This window comes from Dioscorea cayenensis, chromosome 2 (genome assembly GCF_009730915.1).
Source record: "Dioscorea cayenensis subsp. rotundata cultivar TDr96_F1 chromosome 2, TDr96_F1_v2_PseudoChromosome.rev07_lg8_w22 25.fasta, whole genome shotgun sequence".
Classification (NCBI taxonomy): domain Eukaryota; kingdom Viridiplantae; phylum Streptophyta; class Magnoliopsida; order Dioscoreales; family Dioscoreaceae; genus Dioscorea; species Dioscorea cayenensis.
Window position 1 is genome coordinate 23,311,432 of NC_052472.1, and position 17,327 is coordinate 23,328,758.

The 17,327-nt window shown below is 37.5% G+C and overlaps 4 protein-coding genes across 8 annotated transcripts; 1 reads left to right on the forward strand and 3 right to left on the reverse strand.

Moving 5' to 3' along the window:
* Positions 1–1,094: 1,094 nt before the first annotated feature.
* LOC120270571 (proline-rich receptor-like protein kinase PERK12) lies at positions 1,095–1,912 on the reverse strand. The gene has a single exon (XM_039277620.1). The coding sequence runs from the start codon at positions 1,795–1,797 to the stop codon at positions 1,318–1,320; it is 480 nt and encodes a 159-aa protein (XP_039133554.1). The 5' UTR covers positions 1,798–1,912; the 3' UTR covers positions 1,095–1,317.
* An 897-nt stretch (positions 1,913–2,809) lies between these two features.
* LOC120277010 (protein disulfide isomerase-like 1-4) lies at positions 2,810–7,875 on the reverse strand. Its single transcript, XM_039283755.1, has 12 exons — positions 7,187–7,875; positions 6,301–6,430; positions 5,652–5,817; positions 5,458–5,576; positions 5,271–5,351; positions 4,734–4,817; positions 4,516–4,590; positions 4,223–4,291; positions 4,044–4,124; positions 3,833–3,967; positions 3,389–3,445; positions 2,810–3,247 (listed from the first exon to the last, which is right to left on the reverse strand). Exons 1-12 carry the CDS (start codon positions 7,753–7,755, stop codon positions 3,071–3,073), a joined length of 1,743 nt encoding a protein of 580 aa, XP_039139689.1. The 5' UTR covers positions 7,756–7,875; the 3' UTR covers positions 2,810–3,070.
* Positions 7,876–8,981: 1,106 nt separating this feature from the next.
* Positions 8,982–14,163, reverse strand: LOC120276843 (WPP domain-associated protein-like). Of its 5 annotated transcripts, XM_039283584.1 has the most exons (6): positions 11,207–14,163; positions 10,785–10,911; positions 10,274–10,375; positions 9,886–9,950; positions 9,726–9,755; positions 8,982–9,653 (listed from the first exon to the last, which is right to left on the reverse strand). In XM_039283584.1, coding segments are annotated over exons 1-5 (2,808 nt in total). In that variant the 5' UTR covers positions 13,720–14,163; the 3' UTR covers positions 8,982–9,653; positions 9,726–9,754. The 5 variants fall into 5 exon arrangements, with proteins under 5 accessions (XP_039139518.1, XP_039139507.1, XP_039139514.1 ...); XM_039283573.1 differs by lacking the exon at positions 9,726–9,755; XM_039283580.1 differs by having other exon boundaries at positions 8,982–9,755.
* A 702-nt stretch (positions 14,164–14,865) lies between these two features.
* Positions 14,866–17,074, forward strand: LOC120270775. The gene is made up of 3 exons (XM_039277846.1): positions 14,866–15,025; positions 15,167–15,274; positions 16,801–17,074. Exons 1-3 carry the CDS (start codon positions 15,005–15,007, stop codon positions 16,915–16,917), a joined length of 246 nt encoding a protein of 81 aa, XP_039133780.1. The 5' UTR covers positions 14,866–15,004; the 3' UTR covers positions 16,918–17,074.
* The last annotated feature ends 253 nt before the right edge of the window (positions 17,075–17,327 follow it).

The window sequence follows — 17,327 nt, forward strand, 5'->3', positions numbered from 1 at the left end:
GGCAATATCTCTCGTCTACTTTATTATATTGTAGATCAATAAAATTTTACCGTAATTAATTTTAAAAAAATATTGAATAAATTACATAGATTAAAATAATAATAATTTTTTTACTGCAATTAACGTATTAGCATTGAAGAGTATACTTGCTACTTTAAATATTTAAATATTACTTTACACGTTTAAACTCGTTTGAAATCTAATGTTTACATATTGTCTCATAGACAGATTCACGTTTACAACAAGCTTAGGGCTGCGTTCAACCCCTTATTTGGATTTTTTTTTTAAAAAAAAATATAAGTTTTAAAAAAAATATATAATACCCTATTATTTTAATTAATTAATTAATTATAAAACCTTATAAAACCTCACTTTATGAATCTCTTTTTTCTTTATTAGGTCTGTACATTTCCTTTTCTTTTATTCAATAAAATAACTCCTTGACACCTTTTCTTAAAAATAAACAAATAAAAAAAAAAAGCTAAACTTTAAAATGCGTTCTTCCGTTGCAAAAAGATATATACAGGGCATTTAATTAATATTTAATTAGACATAATAAAAAGGAAGAACAGAAAGTTGCAACGACAACATACCAACCTGACAGAAGAAAACCACCTTCTCTAAAACTTCCCCCACAACTAATCTCAAAACAACGAAATGAGCGGATATCAATGCAAAGACCACACGCCAGCATGGATAATTATTGTTAAGGAGTGCATGCTTTACAGTAATTAAATTACTACAGTAATAAAAATCATGAAAAAACTCATTTTCACTAGCAATTTTTTACCATCGGGTTGGATGGCCATGAAGTTTTGCCAATCCAAATCACATACATATATAGAAGCACATTAAACATCTGTAATTTTTTTTTTTTATAAATCACAATTAAATATCTACATAACTACCAATTTAATGAAGTAGGAGATGAAACCGAAGAAATACAATCGGCATCCGTTTCTAGAGATCACAAGGAGAAAGGAACAAATGCAATAATGTTTTCAAATTATTGCCAACCAAATGTCACTTCTTTGTAAGGGCTAACTAATTTTAAGCACAGTCCAGCATTAAAAAGAAAATAAGAAAAATAGCACTGCACGAGAAAAAAAAAACTATATCCGCTGCATTTTAAACTGATAGAAAAGTTTTTTTTTTTTTTTTAAAAAAAAAAGAATGAATCCAAATGCACCACCTATGACCTAACAGGTTAACAGAATGGCAGAGTGGCACAGTGGCAGAGTGGCAGATGTAATATTTGTTAACTATAAAGAAATTCATTTACTTAATTAATAAGGTAATATTTAGACCTTGATCTAGCTAGATCATCTCGACGTGCCTGGTGCCATAGCCGCCGTAGCTGGCTCTCCGGATGTTTTGCTGCCGCTTGCGGTAAACAACAGCACTTAAACCCACCAGCGCTACCACCGCCACCACACCAATCGCAACGCCTACCTTCTGTCCCCCACTCAAGCCGCCTCCCTTTCCCTTTCCCATTCCGTTTCTTTCTTCATCTGCCGTCCTTTCCGCATGCTCCCCATCGTCTCCATTTGCATGAATCAACTCATTCACCGGCGAAGGAACAGGTGATGGTGACACAGAGGGAGTCGGCGCAGGCATCGGTGGCGCAGGAGGGGAGAAAGGATTCGGCGTCGGCGCGGAGGATGGCGAGGGCGAGCGCGAGCCTGGAGAGGGAGCAGAGAAGGGAGAGTGGAAATCTGGCGCCGGCGAGGGTGAGATATCGGACAAAGCGAGACCGCTGGCGGAGAGAAGAAGGAAGAAAAGGGGAAGCAATGCCATCAGAAACACACGAGAGAGAGAGAGATCTGGATCTGTTTTGGAGAAGGGCGGCAGAAGCAGAGTGGACAACTAGTACTAGTAACTAATAATGGTAATGGTGTACCCTGGCAGTGGCAATAAGGGGCTTTGCTATTATTGCCATTGCTATTGCTATAGCTATATGGGCCACATGCGACATTAAAGGGATGTACATACAGCTGGCATGCAACCATGACAGATACGCATTGAAATTGTTTTTTTTTTATTATTTTTTTAATTTCAAGTAAAAATATAAATATGACTACTTTTAAAGTGTATTTATATATTTCTTTTTGTTACAGAAGAAAGATATCTTCTTAAATTTGAATTATCCCACTTGAATTTTTTTTCTTAAAAAAAAAAAAAAGATAAAGATAATATGATATAATCATTTGGGGATTTTTATCTATCCAATAATTCTTATTTATACAAGGATATATAATTTAAAAAATAAAAAATAAAAACTGAGATTCATAAAGCTACATAAAAGTAAAATCCAAATTGCTTTGCTTGCATATCTGCGGCTAAAAAAATTCTCTAGAGCTGTGGTCATCGCGCGCGCGCGTGGTGTGCATGCAGTCCCGTAGATTCCGGGCCTAGGCATGTGTTTTGAACCCACTTGGTAGTGCGGCTAGTGCCCACTAGCACCGCTAATAAGCGCTTCCTTCACGGCGTAACCATTGAATCTAGGTCACGCCATCTCGTCTGCCGTCCGCACAAATAAGTTAAGTCTATCGAACGTTTCTTATTAAATTATTATAATTGTTCTTTCGGCGTTCTACGTTACCAATTATACTCTCCAGTTTCCTTCTAATGAACGGACAAATCGATTAGGCTTCATTAAATATATAAATTTAAGATAAAGCAACCATATCTGAAAACCTGATTAAATTAAACCCTTGTGTGGTCCAAATCTGATCCCCATAAGTGTTATCAACGCAAGAGCCCGCCCAATCACTAATTTAAGCTTTTAATCAATAATAGAAAGCAATCGTATAACAAAATCATTCTCATAATTGATTACTTGAATATCATAGCAACAGAGAATACGGTTTGTGCTACATTTGATTTCTGGGGCTAGAATAGAAAACAGCTTATGAGTTCTTATTTGTGTACTACAAAAGTTGGCCAAAACTCCAAATCATGGCCAGGATGTTCAAGGGGACTGCCCAAAGAAACTGTGCCCTGACCAGTGAATAAGCGCCTCCAAACAAAACCACGGCATACAAAGGCTCGGACATCACAAGGACTGATTTTATAGTTCATCCTTCACATGTTTGCTGGGGACCTCACCAGCAGCATCCGCTTCAGCTGAGGAGGGGCTTGAGGGTTTTGTTGTTGACTCTGGTTTCTGAAGCTTGAAGGGAATGGATGCGTGCTTCTTGATGAATTTATAGAATGCAACTACAGTTCGATCTGTGTCCACAGTAATCTGTTCAATTCCAAGAAAATGTAGGATAGTCATTGAACCATAGAGATGCAACCAACTTCTAAACATCCTGAAAACGTAAACCATGAATAAAATACTGGAAGTTTGTACTAGGCTAAAAATATTATTTTCCTTTCCACTTACAGGGTCAAAACTCTTATTCCCTGCGGGAAAGAAGAGCAGTGTAGGGAAGCCATCAGCCTGAAACAATTTATAGAAGAGCAGAATATTAAACCATTGGTAGCAACAACTTCAAAGTTCAAACACTACTACTACATTCTGTCTGTGAATCAGATAGGTCAAACATCCGGGATTGACGGTAGATTTGGGAAAACACCCATTTTGCTCCATAGAATATGAAATAAATCATGTGTATATAATCTGAGATTTTGATGAAAATTTCATGACTATTATTTAGATCTATATAAATGAACTAGAGTATGCAAAATATGAAACATTTATCCTGCATGTATAATCTAAAATTTTGCTGAAAATTTCATGCCAACTAGTTAGATCTATATAAATGAACCTAGAGTATGCAAAATATGAAACATTTTGAAATGTGAAGATGTATAACACAAACAGAACCTTAGCCCGTGGGTGCTCATTTGTGGTTCCATCCATTTTAGCTATAACAAGAGAATCAACGCCTCGGAGATGCTTGGCAAGCTTGTTATAAATTGGCTCTAGAGCTTGGCAATGCCCACACCAAGGAGCATAGATCTGTTTCAAATAAAGTAGCAAATTTTATTGCATGTGTAATAGTAATTGCCCAACTGATAGCATAGGAATAACTTACTTCAAGAAGAACATCCTTGGATTCATCCAAAACTATATCATCGAAATTATTTCCAACAACAATTTTCACATCCCCGTCATTCTGTCACAAAAAAAAAAAACAAAAACAAAAACAAAAAATCACAACAAAATCCGCCAAAGCTAACATATAGAGAAATGTAATAATGGGTGTTTACATACAGTCTCTGGTAATGGGTCTGATTTGTAAAAAGGCTTAAGCTTATCTTCCAAGAAACCCTCTCCAAATGACTGATGGAAAAAAATGGTGATATTGTCAGAAGCATTAACATACACTGTTGGAACATCATGAGAAGACTTGTAATAGCCTAAGCAAAATGTCTTGCACAATATAAGAGATAGCTTTTCAAGTAAGATAATGGTCAATGAGAAATCCTAGAATTCACACTTGAACTGCTATTGGGGCTTTTCTTCCTTCAAGTCTTGAGAGAAGAGAAGGGTAGAGTGCAACAGACCTTAATACTCTCAAGTGTTAATTCATCTTCAAGGATATATTTCTTAGCATCTTCATTTCCTGAGTAAGCCAGAACCTACAAAGCAAGGTCATCAGATGATACACAAACCTAACAGCTTCACAACAATATTAGATATAACTGTTACCAGGATTATATTATTTCCCAAAATTAAACACAAATATAATACTCGAGGAAGATAAAAAGATGAGAGAACTTACTTTAGGACCGTCTGTCACTCCAAAGTAGTCTGACACTGGTTTGCCAACATCTTCATTATCCATCTCAACATAGATAAAGATAAGCTGAAATTATAAAATAGATGTCAGCACATATTTTCCAAGAAAATAACAAGTTAGTTGTGGTAACAATCACATTATAGTCATCAAATGGATTAAAAGGTTATCCAAACAGAAGACACTATGAAAAAACAACAGTAAGATACGGACAGCCTTTAAAACTGTGACAAAGTCCATGTTTGAGCGGAATCTAATTCTGTGTCATATTAAAAGATAACTAAGCAAAATCTACAATATCTCATCTTATTTTTGTTATGACCCTCATATGAGCTTAAGAAAAAAAATTGCAGAAGTACATGCAGATCTACGCAATATTGAGAAAAACCACTGTTAATGATGCAATGTATCCAACACAACATCAATTCTAAATAGATTAAAAATAACAGCACACGACTCATAACAGATAAATCATCAAGATGCAATAGCTGGAATGGAGATCATGAAATAGCAAAAATTTACCTTTCCCTTAAAGAATTTTGCTGCCTCTTGAAAAGTCGGTAGAACTTTCTCTGAACCATTTGATGTGACAAAAAGCAAAAGCTGACACAAGACGGAAAAAGACCAAAGTTAGATTAAACTAAAAAGAGATAAAAAAAATTCAGCCTAACAAGGAGAAGGAATATATCATTTTAGCCATCATCCCTACCTGTTTCTTAATCGGATTATCAAAAATAGTTGGAGCAGTTTCCCTGGTGAAGGTTGTAACTAGTGGAAGCTTGTTGGCAAAAATGAAGTCAAGGATTGCAGATTTTGTGAACTGCCCATCTGGATAAATGAAACAAGACTGTCAGATAAAACATCTAACAAATTTTTTCCTGTACATCCATAGGCATTACATACCAAAATATGCCAACTTCTCAGCTTCCTTCTTCAGCATTACCAATGAAGGGCGTTTAGCCTCATGGTCAATGTGGAAAAGCTTTGCAACATCAGGGTTCACAGTCTGGTAGAAATTGACATCATCTTCAAGTCTTGAAATGGCAGCAAGCACTACACTATCAGGACCCTAAAATGGTAAAAGATAATGTCACAACATTGCCATGCATTTTGCATCAAAGCATATATTTCCTCAGATCTAAAAGGGACACAAGAGCCACGGTGATCTCTGCTATAAAAGTTTAAACCTAACAAAACTTCTGTTAATATTCACCAAACACGCTTCAAGAAATCAGTTAAGAGTGCTAGCACATCTGGGCAGGCACACACACACATCCAAGAATTATGCAACACCAAGGTCAAACTAACCAGTGAAAAACAACAGTTGACTCAAGGAACTGATAGGTATAACATCCTGCACCCCACACATAAAAGTAAGCCATCACCCTATCTTTTCAACCACAATCACACTACATAATAAAACTCAGAACTTCTCAGTTACTAAGAAGCTTCTAGCCTTCTACATAGCTATTTCACATGTCAACTACTTGGTAAGCAGGTCATCCACTATCCCACCAGTCACAGAAAACTAGTGGAAGGAATAGGTAATTACCACAAGAGAGTCCAGAAATCCCAAAACAACTTTATTTTCACTAGTCAAAACTTTCTCTGCCTCCTCGGTTGTTGTAATGTTGTAGACGGCAGGCCCTACCTTCTTCTTGATCCAGGTCACAATTGCATCTCTGTGGACAGTTATAGATATTGAAAACTTAAATAAAAATAAAAAAAAACTTGCATGATTAACTTATTCTACAGAAAATGCAGAAGCAAGATAAGTACATTAATATCAATTCTACTGTAATGGCAATTTGTCCATTGAGATATTCATGTGAGTTTTCATTAGAAACTTTTTTGTTTTTCTTTTATCATGAGAAAGGAAAAGGAAAAGGCCTCAAAGCTATATTTTCCACCCTCTTATCACCGATATGATGTTCTATACCAACAACAAATTACATTTGATGCATCTACCAGTACTCTAAATGATAATCTGGAAGTGCATCATTTTTGGGCCACTCGATTGCTAAAAGAAGCATCTTTCATAGAAAAATATTGAAAGCGAAAAAGTACTTTCAAATTTTAATGGAAAAGATGAGTAACAAATGTTTGCGTTAAAGAAGGAGTATGAAGTCAAGGTAACAAAAGCACTCCAAATTGATTACTGTGCATCGCAAATTTCGTAAGTAAAAGCAGTGCAAGTACGAGAGTAAACAAGAAATAATAGCTTGATGAAGCGGAGATAGAAAAACACAACCAACAACAAGCAAGATATAAAATTCGACTATCCACCCATAAAATCTGTCCAAGTTCGAAATGCAAGTCAAATTAAGAGGAAAAACTTGAAAACTGCGCGGATCTAAAAGGGATTAAACCATAAGACATCAAATTAAGTCCAGATCTAGCATAAAACCATTAGATCTGGGGAAAAGGTTCTATCTTACTTGGTCCTTGGGCCTTGGTAGGGCCGATGAACTCCATCCACGAAGAAGAGCACAGTCGGGAACCCCTGGATTTCATACTTCTGAGCGAGTTCGTTCTCCTCCGTGGCATCTACTTTGGCGAGAACAACATCAGAATCCTTGAGCTCCGTAGCCGCCGCAGCATACTCTGGAGCGAGGGCCTGACAGTGCCCGCACCAAGGAGCGTAGAACTCTACCATAACGTTACCAGAACTCTCCAAAAAGTCACTGAAGTTTCCGTCTGTCAGCACAACCACATCCTTATCATCGATTGGGGCCGGTGGCTCGTAAGCTCCATGATCGAATTCATCGAAGCCCCCCTCACCTATGAGATCAGGGTCATACTCGTCGTCAGAATGGTCCTCAAACGAGTGATCCAAATCATGAGAAGATGAGGGGGGGGAAGATGCGTCGTCGCCGTCGTCGAGGAAACTGAGGTCCTCCTCATCGAGATCCGAATCGGAGGTGGCCTTGGAGGCAGAGACATGAAAAAGGGGGAGGAGGAGGAGGGCAGAGAACACCAGGGCGAGGGTGAACAATCGAAGCGCCATTTTTCCAGTTTTCTCAAGGTTGGTTGGTTGGTTGGTTTCAAGACTCTGGGAGAGAGCAGAGAGCAGAGAGAGGGGGTTTGGGTTTTGCAACAAAGGGCGGGGGGCGGGGTGTGCCGTGTGGGGACTCGGGAGGAAATGTGAATGCGGGCATGCGCTAAAACAAGACGACACGTGGAAGGATGAGTTTAAGAAGAGGAGATGGTCACGTGACCGGGAGCATTCACCCTATTCAGTGTGATTCAGTCGAGCCTGAACTGGTTGTACTAGTACGGTCAACATCTATGTTTTGCAGCGTGTGGGGGGAGAGAAAGAAAGATAGAAACATTTTGATAATTCAAAGTGTGGTGTGGTCATATATAATATTATTATTATTATTATAAGAAAACCAAATGATAACAAGCAATGATAAAACGTGCGTGTTAAAATTCTCCATGTTATTGAGTAGCAACCTGAGAACAATGTAATGAGGCCATGCACCGACCTTTTGTATTAATTATATACACACTGGCAACTCGCTGAGCATTTATTTCATCATGGAAATGGAATGAAGAACCAGTTAAGGCTTAGGCTCCAAGAGCACATTTGGCTTTGCATGACCCAACAAACGCAGCAGATCCGCAGGTTGCCACATGGTGATAAAGTTTATAGTGTTCTCAAGCCATGGATTGCAAATTAAGATGCCTTTGACTTGTCACTTTTTATTTTAATTTATTGTGTTTTGTTTTGTTTCTCTATTGAACGTCCCTGCTTGCTGAATTAATCAGCAAGAGCTAAAAGCTAGACTTTTGAACATCAGATCCAAAACTAGTTAGACTAGATAGCTTTATAAATTCTCAACATGTGGCAATTGCTATCAAAAGCACGGTAGAAGACCCCCACTAGGCCACTACACTTCCTGCAAGTCATTTGCTTACAGAAAACTATTTTATCAGAAACTAAAAATAATTGTTTACTCAAAACACATTCAACTTTAAGACCACAAAATCATTGATCAGAATTTCACTTGCAAAAATTACAATCACTTGTACCCCTTACAAGGATCCCAATACTTCGGCCCAGGAAAATGATGGGTCAAATATATATATATATATATATATATATATATATATATAATTCACAATCACTAACCCATGCAGTTTTAACGCCAGATCCATAATTGACGGCCTCTTGCCTGCTACCCAAATAAACAGTTCTTGTAAAATCCAAGCAACTAAGGATAAGAGAAATTGATGGTCAAAATATTAAGAATGATGATAAAAATCATTAGTGGTCCTTCAAATGAAAAACATTGTGAATTCCAGTGCTTCAATCTGGTACAATTTATAGTGCCAATAAAATGAAACTAGCAATCCTGTATGCAGTACTCTAACAAATTGGCAGTACTGGCTATCTTTTTTATTGACTTCCCACAGTTTGGGCAACTGCCATAGTTGAACGACATTTGAATAGTGTCATTTCTGCAATAAGAAGCATTGGACCTTAGTTTCTTGGTGCTTCTTTCCCCAGGCCAGAAGAGCTTTACTATATAAGGAGGAACAGATTGGGGACACCTCCTAATCTTTAGTTATCTGTTATTTGGTAGTGTCCTAGTTTGAAGTCTCTTCTCAATAGCCTGCAAAGGTCATGCAGTGCTCAGAGGAGCCAGCGGCTAGAGATGTTAAACACATTGAACCACAGAACAAGCCCTCTCGGTAGAGAGTTTCAGATCAACCTGCCCAAAGTTGACAGACTTCTAGAACCTTAACTCAGTGCAACACCTGGTATGGAATGAACCCATAATGTAATATCTTTCACAGTGGCTGTCAGGAGCAAAACTGATTGCACTTCAGGAGTTCAATGCCATTGTCAGCAGCCAACTACTATCTAGATGCAAAGATGGTTAAGACTAGGATAAAATCCTGTATCAGCAAACAATATAACTGTCAAAAGTTGGAATCTCATATCAACAAGAAAAAACTTTGAAGCAGCACCTGAGCAAGCCATTTCAAAATTGTCAAGGTCTACAATGCCATCATAGTCATATTGAAGCAAAATAGAAGCAGGTAAGAAATTCATACTTGCTTTAAAATTTGAAAGGGCAAAGAAATGTTCATGGACAGAAATGAAGACATTTAAGGAAGAGAAGCTTACTATAATGATGTACAAGCAATTTCTCCACTTAATGCATCATGTATTAATCTGATCACATCCATTATCTGGAAAACCAACAACACAATCCAATGACTAGAGAATCCTTCTCAAGCTCCACTCAAAACTATACTTCAGAAACCAACATAACATTTTAAAGTTTCTGCTCAGTTATTAATTAATGAACAAATCAGAGTGAGGGTTTCAATTATAAAAAATGTGCACGTGATGTTGATCAAGAATCTTTTGATTTTGATGAAGTGCCTGCTCAATAAATAGCTGGGATTGATAGGTTTTCACTCAACTATAATATGTTCTGATTCTAAGAAAATGATATGTTCTGATTCTGGGGAAATGATATCAGCTGAGAAGACATGGCAATCGGGCATACCCCAAAATAGTTATGTAAAACTGGTGAGTAGTGATCCAGTGCAACATATATCTTCTCAAGAAGACCAACCAGAAGGTCCACTTCATCACCTAACAGATCAACCTAAACAGAAAAAGAAAAGAGAGATTTTTTAAAAAAAAAAGAAAAAAGGAGAACCATGTCATAAATAATACAGAAAGCTTAAAACAAGGTGTAGCAAATATTCAAAGTTTCTTCATGCCATCCATGTGAGAGGCATGCAGCATGCAACAACTATCATAACTCCATATTTGCTTTAAAACAAGGTGTAACAAAAGTTCTCCTGATCTCTTGCTTTAGAATAAGGGTGAAATTTTAGATTACCAAGAAATAGAACAATGTGCAGATAGAGTAATTAATGGCATGGTTCATTCTCATGACCTAGAAGCTTTGAGACTATCTACCAACCATAGGATTAGCAAACTAGTAAGACAGAAATATAAATAATAAAACAGATTTATTCCAAGCTCATAACCATAAAACATGTTCTAACCTCTACTTCAGCTATTTGCAAGTCATAACAGCGTCTTGTGAAAGCTGTCTTGTATAATAATTCCTTCTTCTTGATGGACATTATTTCATCGGAAAGGCAATTTAATTGGCAATTCAAATCTACCAACCTGTAAAGGGATTTTAAAAATTAAATATTGTTTATTTTATGGCCTCATGCAGAATTGAAACTCCTGCCATACCAGAATACTGTCTTTACCATCATAGAAAGCAGGCAGGAAAAAAAATGAAGCATCAAAGCAGCTATTAAGAACCATAAGTTTAAAGGGCATGTGAAAGCAGAAGAAAAACTGTTAGATAATGCACCAACACAAGGTAAATGGTTGTGTAATGTGTTGACGACATCAAGATTACAAAATAAATCGACAATCTATGACCAGGAACAGTTTTAAAATATTAGGATACCTTGAAGTATTTTTTCTTATTTTCTCAGATGCAATGAGCTCCAAATCTGTGATAAGTTGTGAAAGCTTAAGAAAAGGCAATAGAGAGGATTGCAACTCTTCTGGCATGCTTTCTCCGAATATTTTAGGTTTGAATTGGGAGAACTCCCTCTGGATAAAGGCCCCTGTTGAAGTGGTCTGATCATGAATTCCTTGTATATTATCAAGTAATACAGAACTAGAGGACAATTCATGGAGCTGCCTATTACCATGAACTTTCTTTTGTGTGCCCCTTCCTAGTTCTTGATTAATCTGGCTAAGCACATTATCTTCAATCACGACGGGGCTATTGGGTATAGGGTATTCCATTAACTCTGAACATTCTTCAGGTATTTTAGAATTTTTAGATAGAAACACAAATTCTAGGCTTGGGACCACCTTTTTATCATGGATGATCAGGCCATCAGTCAGGTAGTCACTGGCGGGGACGACTTTCCCATGGATGTCTCTGAAAGCTGAACGTATAGTGCATTTGATATCTTTAACAATCTCACTGAAAACTATATGGTCCACGGCAGCACTGACAAGTCTCTCAATGCAACAAGTTTCTCTATAGAGACTGCATTCCTTGATTATCTCTTTGAAGATAGTGAGCTGTGTATCTTCCGTTATAAAGGTCTCTGAATCACAATTGAAGAATTCAAGGTGAAGTCTATTCAATAGTCCTACAAAAAGAATTGCATAGATCTCCTCCAATATCATCACTTCAAAGTCCCAATCATTCTTCTCTTGTTTTATGTTCCTAACATCATCACAACACACACCACTTGACGCATGGCAACATCCCTGACCTCCCAATTCCACAGGGATTTCACTCGTAGTCTCAGTGATCTTTGACCCCTTCTCCAGTGATTCAGGCTGTGATATATAATCATCTTGAATAGAGTTCATTTCCCCTCCATAACCTGGCATACAGGCATCAGAACCGGCAACAAGTTTAACATTTTCTTTCATAATAATCTGCAGTCTTGAGATGACACTGGAGATCAATTTCTGAACAGAATCAAGATCTTTATCCTTGTGTGTACTGGTGAGCTTCTCTCTAGTAAGTTCCACCTTCGGCCATTTGAGCTCTTCACTTTTTTGTCGTATAATGCGTTGTTCGTGGCTTCTTACTATCGCAGCAACAGATTGCCCAGAGTTGTTTTCTTTTGATAGGTTCTCCTCACTGACCAATTCGTGTGCCTGCGTAAAAACATCATGTAGAGTCCCATTGTTATCTGCCACACAGTCACTGTCATCAGCTGGCTTTGGAAGTCCACAAGAACTGCCTTGCAGTGTTTTTTCACAGTCAGGTTTGTCTTTAATAGCTGTACAGATTCCAGAGGTAGGAGAAGGAGATAGTCTGACATCGAACCCACCATGCACCTTTGACTTTGTGTCCTTCAAATTGATCAACAATTCCAGTTCACTGTGCAACTTTTTGATCTCTCCCATGAAAGCAGACCAGCTCTCATCTGGGACGACAGCAGCAAAATTCTTTGTGGCAGCATTCTTTCCTGAATCACACTGGAGATCCAATATGAAATTCCTGACGATAACCTCGAATGCTTCTTTCTCAATGTTATACTCCAATTGCTGCTCATCCAAAGCAGTTTTAAGTAAGAACATAGAACGGCCCATCATTTCAAAGGAGTGGTCAAGTTTCTTGTTAAGCATGTTAATATCTACAGCAATCTCCCCTAGTTCTCTATTTAGTTTTCTCATCAAACGACGATGGCAGTATTCCGGCATTGCTCTCTCCAAATCAACGACTCCATTTTCTTGTAACAATAATTTGCAAGCATCCGAAGTTAGTCCCTTCTCCCTCACGTTGAAACTATAAGATGGCTTCTTAATATCTGAAAGAGAAAGACTGAATTTCCGCAACAGGTCGGTCAGATGTTGCTGTCCGTCTTCCAATTTGCCTCTGATTCTCTGCAAATGTCGTTCAGTGGAGGTTCTCAATTCACTGAGCTCATCAAATGGCCTGATATCCTTACTAGTGTAAGTGTGGCAAGGATGGAATGAATGCCCCCTCACATTGATGGTTCTTTCAAGATCAAGAGCTGCCTGCAGAGAACGCAACTCGTCATCCTTCATTTCCAAAGCTAATCTAAGCCTCAAGTCATTTGACTTCATCTTGATCAACTCTCCGTCCATTTGAGCAATGACAAGCTCAGTCTCCTGGAGTCTGTTGTGGAGCCGGTCCCGGGTCTCTAACAATTCAGACAGCAGCTTCTCACGTTCACGACAACTCTCCACGATGTAACTATCCATCTCTTCCTGCACATACTTCAAGCACCACTCGAGCTGCATTATGGCCAACTCACAAAATCGAGACTTCTCATTCAAGCGCTCAAGATCCCCTTCTTTGGAGCAGCTCTTTTCAAAAGCAGTTTCCATGGCGGAGTTCACAATCCCCAGCATGATGGAGTCGGCCACCATGCCTGACACTCTCAATCTACAGTCCAGGCCATCAAAAAACTCATCCATCTCCGCAATTGTTTTTGGAGAAATTAGCAATACCAACTACACGAACCAGTAACCAGTAATAAATTCTTTGCATAAATTTTTGGCACGGGATTGCCTTACCAACACGTCGGAAATCAAGCAAATCCAGCGTCAATGGATGGATGACAACAACTATACCCACAACACAACATACACACACACTCTGTCATCTAATAGATCATCATTGACTCAGAAACACAGGAAAGTAACATGATCAAAGGATGGCGAATGGTTATCGAATAGATGAAAATCGAGAGTGCAATGAATGAATGAATGAATGAATGGTGGAGAATGGATTGATAGATGGCATGGACCTGGTCTTTCGGAGTGACACCAGCCACTTCTTTCTCCTTGTTCATCTTCTTTGCTTTCCTGATTTCTCGCTCTCGAATCTGGCTGATCCTTTCCTTCCTGTTTGTGTTCATGTGTTTCCTACACTTTTTACTTTAATCTCAATATTTTGTAATATTTATCTTTCTCTGTTTAATGAATCGTAATTTATCTATTTTTATATAAAAGAAATTATATAAAGTGCTACTTAATGGTGAAGTGAACTACTTTATAATAATCATGTTAGATAAATCAGAGTGTTCTACTTATTATTATTATTATTATTATTATAGATCTCGATAAAAATATGTTTGTTAAAAATAGTATGCTTTCATGCACTAATAAACAGAAATGCATTAAGCTTGTGAAGAAAGTAAACCTAGAGGTTCATGAGTCCAGCTACTAACCTTTGTTGATTACTAATAGGCATTTGACATTTTAATTTTACTTTCAATACTAGAATTAAGATTTTAAAAAATTTTAAGGTCGACAACTATCAAGAAATTTTATAATTTTTTAAAAAATATGAGAAAAAAAAAAACAAAAGAAAATCAGCTCTCTCATTTCAAGGATGATTAATTTAAAAATTTTCTATGATAAAACTTATAAATTTTAGAAAACGATCAGGGATTCAGGATCAACTTAAAAATTTATCTATGATATTAATTTTAGAATTAATTCCTAGATTAAAAAGGGTAATTAATAGAAAAAAGGTAAAATATGTCATTTTAATTTCAGTAAATTATAAAATATTGGTCATAGTGTGCGCTGTAACAGGAAAGACAGCAAATCCCCCTTGTCATATGAATATATAATGCCGGTTTTATCCACGGAGGTCTCCCGGTGAACCAGGAGAGCCGAGGAAGAAAGGGAAAGGGAAAGGGAAAGGGAAAGGATTCTGCTGCCGGCTGTGAAGAGGAACTATAAATCCGCGGCAATGATTAGCATATTGGCTCAGGTACGATAATCTAACGAACAATATTACTATGTTTTTGATTTTTCCATACGTTTTTAGGGCTTTTTGGTCAAGGATTTAAGCTATTGAGTCGACTTCGATGATCTTCTTATCAGATGGTCCTGTTTTGTTTGTTTATTGTAGGAGCGTCTCCTAGGCGCTGCGCTGGGCAGTGTCTTCGTTGGAGCCGCAATATTCGATCAGCGCATGGGCATATACAAATCCATCACTACAAACACATCCCATCACGAGGTCAGACATATTTCGATGTGCCTTCTTCTTTGCCACCACTTCACTGCTTTCTCGTATCTAGTTTCTATAACATAACAAATTTGTGTTTGCAAATCAGTTTTGCTAGGTTGGATGGAAAACATTCTTGATTTTTTTGCATTCTTTTTATTTTTCTCCATCTCCGAGGTGTTCTTGTTTTGATTGCAATGGAACCAACTTTGATGATATGATGCCTATTCAGATGAAATGAATATATAAACATCACAATCATAATATTGCAATCAGACATCATGTAGTGCCAGTTGCTACTTTTTTTATGCAAATGTTGAGTAAGTGGTATGGGCAGATTGCATGGTGTTTGTAATTTAGATAATTTGAGGCTGGACTTGTTGTAAATACGAAGGATTTGTTATTTTTGAGCCAAGGAAAATGGGATGATAGGAAAGAGAAAAGGCAGGGACTACTCATTCTCGTGTTTGATTTGATGAAGAAAATGATATTAGTAAGCAAGCAAAGAGAATGCATTGTAAAATTTTGCTTCTTATTCTTCCATTTTCCCTTAATACTAACCTACCCTGAGATTTTTTGATAGAGAAAACTATGACACTCTTAGATTTTCAGTTGGTACGACCCTCACTTCCTGATTTTGTGATTCCCAAACCAACATGAGCTTAATGAGACAAAAGTAAGTAAAACATTTTTTCTATATTATGCTAGTATGTTTTGTTTTATGTGTTCCATGGATAACACCCGCTCTGCACTGCTTGTTGGTCTTTATTCTGGCACCTGTTGCCCTCATTGAGATGGGTTTCATGATTTTTTGTTCACATTGCTGTTGTGAACTTGCTGTTTAACTGGACCAAAACCAGAAAATAGGTAATGGCCCTAATGGATTTCACTTAGCCTCCACCTACCAAAGGCAACGATAGCAGCATGGATATTCATCTTTTGTTTATATTGTTACACACTCATGAATTCACTAAACTCTGATTTCTGTCACAAATACTCTCTTTACTCTGCAGATGTTGCTTAACTTTGCCAACTTAGCCTAGTTATTATACCCACATCCTGACTAGAGGCCAAAAGCATGCCCTTTCTACTATCCTCCCCAAACTAAAAGTAACATATGCCAAGTTATTTTAGCTTCTATACCTAAAAATTTGATGTTGTTGAATTGGTTTGAACACTGCCCAAGATAGATAGTATTAGCCATGTATGATGGTTGGGTGGCATTGGTCATAAACTGAATCTTAGTAGAATGAGGTAGGATAAAAGGCAGGAGCTCAATGCCTTGGATTAGCAAATATCTAGAGCAAATTTGAAGTATCTTTTTATTTATGGAAAGTTTGTGACAATTCATATCTCAACTGTGCTGTAGAAAAGCTGTGTGATCCCTAGCACCAGTTTTTGGTATATAATGTATTTCCAATATCAGCTCTATCCATAAGTATCTTCTTCATTCCAATACTGCCTATGCATCGGTTGTGTTTAGCCTTCTCACTTAGCCGTTTCTTATTTAAGAGTAATCTTCAATGTCATTCATGCAGGTTAAAGAGGCAGCATATGGAAAGAAGTTATTTCCAGATCTTCCACATCTATGGAATAAGGCAGTTGATGAGACATTTAGGCCTGTAATTGCATATCTTGGCTCGCGTGGTTGGTAAAAAAAATTTAGCAGTCAATAAACTTAAGCAACAACCATTGTGCTCCATTTCTGAGATTCTCATGGTCCTGTTTCTTGTGTTACCTGAATCTTTGTTGGAACAATCTTCTTATTGGAATTTTACTTCAAGTTTGTGAATGCAGTGCAGTTTTTACCCACAACATATTACGGCGTTAATACATTTGAAGCAATGGAGCGTGTGACAATAAATCTACAGAGAAGCATGATATGATATGCAAATATGATTTTTTTTTTTTTTCTCTGGTTGCCTTTTTGCCTTGGCACATAGTGGTGCATGTCTGTGAAAATCATGTGTTGTATCTCTTGGCCTGACTTGTGATTGTATGTGTTATGCATACAAGTGGAGGGGAGAGCGGATCCCAAAAGACCGGCCTAGTAGGGAAGGTTGCC